The sequence below is a fragment of the Elephantulus edwardii genome, unplaced genomic scaffold, assembly GCF_000299155.1.
Source record: "Elephantulus edwardii isolate Elephantulus edwardi_28Jun2011 unplaced genomic scaffold, EleEdw1.0 scaffold00040, whole genome shotgun sequence".
Taxonomy (NCBI): Eukaryota; Metazoa; Chordata; class Mammalia; order Macroscelidea; family Macroscelididae; genus Elephantulus; species Elephantulus edwardii.
The window spans coordinates 6,744,399-6,749,879 of NW_006399790.1; the positions used below are offsets into that span (position 1 = coordinate 6,744,399).

The 5,481-nt window shown below is 40.5% G+C and overlaps 1 protein-coding gene and 1 pseudogene across 2 annotated transcripts; both read left to right on the forward strand.

Annotated features, from left to right (window-relative positions):
- The first annotated feature begins 512 nt into the window (after positions 1-512).
- Positions 513-904, forward strand: LOC102860466 (annotated as a pseudogene). Its single transcript, XR_438867.1, has one exon. The product of XR_438867.1 is annotated as a ribonuclease P/MRP 14kDa subunit pseudogene (transcript).
- Positions 905-1,007: 103 nt separating this feature from the next.
- Positions 1,008-1,514, forward strand: LOC102866847 (hydroxyacyl-thioester dehydratase type 2, mitochondrial-like). The gene has a single exon (XM_006885097.1). The coding sequence runs from the start codon at positions 1,008-1,010 to the stop codon at positions 1,512-1,514; it is 507 nt and encodes a 168-aa protein (XP_006885159.1).
- The last annotated feature ends 3,967 nt before the right edge of the window (positions 1,515-5,481 follow it).

Below are 5,481 nucleotides of genomic sequence, written 5' to 3' on the forward strand. Positions count from 1 at the left end.
AGTTGGGGTTGGGGTGATTAATCATAGGGTCGCACAATTTGATGGATTGAGGGAGGGCTGGGTAAAGAAAATGAGAAAGATTCAGTGTGAAAAACCATGTATATGGTTTTTAAGTGAACCAGTATAAAACTTAAAAAAAATATTTAAAAAAATGAAAGAGCAGGGGCTGCAGCCGCAACTGCGCGAGAGCTCCGACTCCTCGCTGCTCCGTGCAGCGAATGAGCGGAGCCAAAGGAGGCGCCCTCCCAGGCCAACCGGGGGCGAGAGGCAGGAGGCCAAGGCGGAGCGGCCGCTCCGCGGGAGCGGGCCCAGTCGGACATGTGCGCCGGTTTCGGATGCACTAGGCGGCTGTCGACCTAGGCGGACCTGACCGGTGGGTGAGCAACGCAGGGCGGCTTGAGCTACCGACCCGACCGGGCGTAGGACTTCGCTACAACGTAATTATACACTTGACCCTATCGGAGGGTTGAGCGGGACCACAAGTGCTGAGCACCTTGCGAACATTTGGTGTGACCCGCAATGGAAAAGAGACCAGGTTCCGCTGCCGCATATGAAAGGGTAGTGTACAAAAATCCCTCCGAATACCACTACCTGAAGGTCTGCCTAGAATTTCAAGAACATGGAATTAGACTGAACGCTGCACAGTTCAAACATTTGCTTATTACAGCTTTAAAGGACCTGTTTGAAGAGGCTGGTGCTGCCTTACCCTTGGACGTCCTGAGCTATGAAGAGAAGACCTTCTCAGCCATCTTGAGAATATCTAGCAGTGGTCTTGTCAAATTGTGGAGTTCTTTGACCCTGTTAGGAACCTATCAAGGCAAAAAAATGTGCTTTTAGAGTGATTCAGGTTTCTCCGTTTCTTCTTGCTTTATCTGATAACAGTAGGGAGCTTGTATTGGACTGAAGAGTGTGCTGTTTGAGAAGTATTCATCCACTGCCATGTAATTGTTAGTGCCCACATCCTATTTGAAGACGGAAGCAAACTTGCAGAATTCTGGGGGCTCAAGATGTACTCAGGGATTTCTAGCCATCGCCTCTGGTGGGGCGGCCTTCAGAGGAGACTCCACCTGAACCAGCCAGTGTTGGGAAGGCAGCACCTTCAGCATCTGTGTGTCAAAGTTGGGGACCGGGCTGAACTCAGCAGAGCCTTCACACAGAGGGACGTTGCTGTCTTCGCACAATTGACAGGTGATATCAACCCTTTGCATTTAAATGAAGACTTCGCAAAGCAAACCAAGTTTGGGAGGCCAATTGTGCATGGAGTTTTGATCAATGGACTTATTTCCACCCTCCTGGGTACTAAAATGCCAGGCCCAGGCTGTGCATTCCTTTCTCAGGAAATTAACTTCCCAGCTCCTTTATATGTTGGAGAAGTTGTTACAGCAACTGCAGAAGTGAAAAAGCTAAAGCGATTCATTGCTTTTATTCAAGTATCTTGTTCTGTTATAGAAAGTAAAAAAACTGTTATGGAAGGCTTGGTTAAAGTTATGGTCCCAGAAGCTCTTAAACCCTGAAGCAGCTCTTTTAAGAGGAAGTTGAATCCTCAATGCTGTTGCCAATAAAGATCTTATAGGAAAAAAAAAAAATGAAAGAGCAAAAAAGGAATGATTGAGGAAAGATTAAGTAGACACATAGAATACATATATTTCAAAGATCCAAAACAAACTTGAGAAAATTAAAAATATGCTTGAGACCAAAAACCAAATATATGTTGTATTTGTTGATATAAATAGGATATAAGACCCTGAAGGAAAAAGAATAGTGTACCAATTTCATGCTGTGTTTTGAGATCAGGAATCTCTCACTTTATTTTCCTTTTTTAGAAGGGCTTTGCTTATTCAGGGTTTTTTTCCTTTTCCAAATAAACTTGCCAATTGCCTTTTCTATCTCTTTGAAAAATGAGATTGGTATCTATTGGGATTATGTTACAGATGTAGATTGTTTTTGGTATGATTGTTATTTTCACTATGTTGAGCCTTTCTATCCGCGTCCGAAGAATACTTAGGTTTTATATTGTTTCTTGTAGTAGTGTTTTGCAATTTTCCAAAGACCCTCGGTGAGATGGATTGATTCAGTGATTGAGGTAATGGGGGGTGGGTGTGTCAGAGATCCTGAGATTGGCACAAGATAGAGCAGAGTTTAGGACTATTGTACATAGGGTAACTATGAGTCGCAGGTGACTCAATGGCACATAACAACAACAACAACATCAACAAGTGTCTCTAAAGTATTTCACCTTGTGGTTGGCTATTGTAGATGGTATTACTTTCTTCCTTTTCTTTTCTGTGTTTCCTTTGCTGTTGTAGAGAAATCTCACTGATTTTTTTGTATATTGATCTTACCACTCTACTAAATTGGCCTACTAGGTCTAACCTTTTCGTGTTGTTGTTGTTGAGTCTTAGGGATTTTCTGTGTACACTATCTTATCATCCACATATGGCAACAGTTTTACCATTTCTTTGCCACTTTGGATCCCTCTCATTCCTTCTCTTGTCATATTACCCTAGCAAGTATTTACAATACAATATTGAATAGGAGTGGTGATAATGGATAGCCTCATCTGGTCCCAGGTCACAAAGTGAATGCCTAGGGTATTTCTCCATTGAGAATGATGTTGGCTCTTGGTTTTGCACATATACTATGGTGAGGAAATTCCACTCTATTCCTATTTTGTTGAGTGCTTTGATCAGGAAGGGGTGTTAGATTTTATCAAAGGCCTTTTCTGCAACAATTTATAGGATTATAGGATCATGTGGTCCTTATTCTTTGCTTTGTTTATGTGATTATGTTGATTTTTTTTATCTTAAACCATCCTTGCATACCTGTTCTGAATCCCATTTGGTCTTAATGAATTATTTTTTCAATATAATGTTGGATTCTATTGGCCAGGATATTGTTAAGGATATTTGCATCTATATCTTGAGAGATATTGATCTACAGTTTTCTTCATTGGTAATGTCAATGAGATACGATCATACTCCAATGGCAGTAGCAAAATTTAATAGGGTAGAGAGCAATAAATACTGAAGAGGATGTGAAGACTTTGGAACTCTCTACACTGCTGGTGGGACTGTAGAATGGTGCAGCAACTCTGGAAGGCAATTTGATGTTTCCTCAAAAAACTGACCATAGAGACCCCATTATGATCCAGCTATTCCACTGCTAGGAATATATCTCAAGGAAAATACAACTGAGAGACAAATGGAGATTTGCACACTATTTACAATAGCAAGAAATGTAAAGAACCCAAATGATAAAAGGCAAATGAATGGTTTGAAAAAGTATGATACATTCACACAGTAGAGTATTATTCAGCACTAAGGAACAACAATTTCCTAAAATACTATGTAACCTGGGAGAGTCTAGTGAACATCTTGCAGAGTGAACTCAGTCTCATAAGGACAAATACTGTTTAAAATCATTGTTGTAAAAATAGAAGAATGTAAGCTGTATTTGAAAGTTGAAAAGCGGAAGAGATAGAGGCCAAGGGGGAAGAAAATGATGAGATGGTAAATCACTAGGATAGCTTAAATCAGTGATCAGTGGACACATGGGTTAGGTGGAGGGAGGGTGAAAGAAAGGGAAGACCCAATTCGGACCTGAAAAGATTGTGTAATGGTAGGCACAGATCAATGGTGATTAATTTTATAAAACAAACTGTATATAAATGATCATATAAAACACAGTGTCAATGAAGTGTGAAGCACAATGTAACATGAATGAAACACAATGTATATAAAGATCATATTCAATAAAAAGTTGGTTTTTTTAAAGATGTAATGATACTAATTAAAACCTGTATTTTCATGGGGGGTATAAGTACCAGAATTCGAAAGAACTGTGATCAGAATCCTTTCATAAAGATTTATAGCCTTCAAACCTGATGGAGGATCACTGTGAGCAGTATCAACTCTACAGCATGGGTCTACAAGTGGGTCTTTAAGTTTCTTTACAAAGTAATTTATTGTTTAAATTCCTATTTAATAACAACATAGTGTTTCTTTTATAGCACATATCCAAGTAGGACAACTGTTATACAGAGGTTTATGATATATGCCAGTATAAAGTTGTAAGGGTGGTGTATTATAATGGGTGAAGTAATATAAGTGCCATTTTTAAGTCTGTGATAAATTACAGAGAAGTTTATTATAAGCTCTAAAGTACTCACTTAATGACTAGGCATTATATGTATGAGAACAATCTAGAACAAGAGGTGCATTGCAAGGTGGACTGGGGGAGGACGATGAGAGGGGAAAAGCAGGAAAATGTTCAAAAATGTATGAATATAAAACAAATAAAATAGAAGCCAGTAACGAGAAAATGAAAGTTTAAAGGCAGGAAAGGAGAAAAAAAATTAAACAATGATGGATTTCCTAGAAAGTAATAGATTATAGATTTAAACTCAAACCTATTGATTATTTCACATGCAAGCAAGATTTTACTGAAGATTATCCAAAAATGACTGGAACAACACATCAGCAGAGAGCTACCAGAAATCCAGGCTGGGTTTAGAAGGGGTTGTGGTACTAGGGATATTGTAGCTGATGTTAGATGGATCTTAGCTGAAAGCAGAGAATACCAGAAGAATGTCTATCTGTGTTTCATTGACTATGCAAAGGAATTTGACTGTGTGGATCATAACAAACTGTGGCTGACACTGAAAAGAATGGGAATCCCAGAACACTTGATCATGCGAATGCGAAACCTATACTTGGACCAGGAGGCAGTCGTCAGAACAGAGCAAGGGAACACTGCATGCTTCAAAATTGGGAATGGCGTACGCCAGGAATGCATCCTATCTCCATACCTTTTCAACCTATATGCAGAACAGATTATCCAGGAGGCTGGGCTCTATGAGGAGAAATGTGGGGTCAAGATTGGTGGACGATTTATCAACAATATGCATTATGCAGATGACACAACCCTGCTTGCTGAAACTGAAGAGGACCTTAAGTACCTGCTGCAGAGGGTCAAGGACTGTAGCCTACAATATGGATTGAGGCTCAATGTCAAGGAGACCAAGATTCTCCCTACTGGACCAATTGGCCGCATCAGGATGGATGGTGAAGAGATTGAGATTGTACACAGCTTTGGTTTGCTTGACTCCACAGTCAACACTCTTGGCACCAGTAGCCAGGAAATTAAAAGGCGCATTGCCATGGGAAAGTCTGCTGTTAGGGACCTCTCCAAAGTACTGAGGAGCAATGGTGTCTCTCTGGACACTAAGGTGCGTTTGATCCAGGACATGGTCTTCGCAATCACTTGTTATGTATCAGAGAGTCGGACAATGACGAAAGAGGATAGAAGGAGAATTGATGCCTTTGAGCTGTGGTGCTGGAGAAGAGTATTGAGAATATCATGGACTGCTAGGAAAACAAACAGTTTCGTCCTGGAAAGGGTTAAACCGTGTGGCTCCTTGGAGGCAAGGATTCTGAGGCTCTGTCTGACATACTTTGGACATGTTGTGAGGAGAGACCGGTC

What these genes read in the sequence shown, in the direction of transcription:
- LOC102866847 (XM_006885097.1), top strand. Translation starts at nt 1,008, where the DNA reads ATGTACTCAGGGATTTCTAGCCATCGCCTCTGGTGGGGCGGCCTTCAG.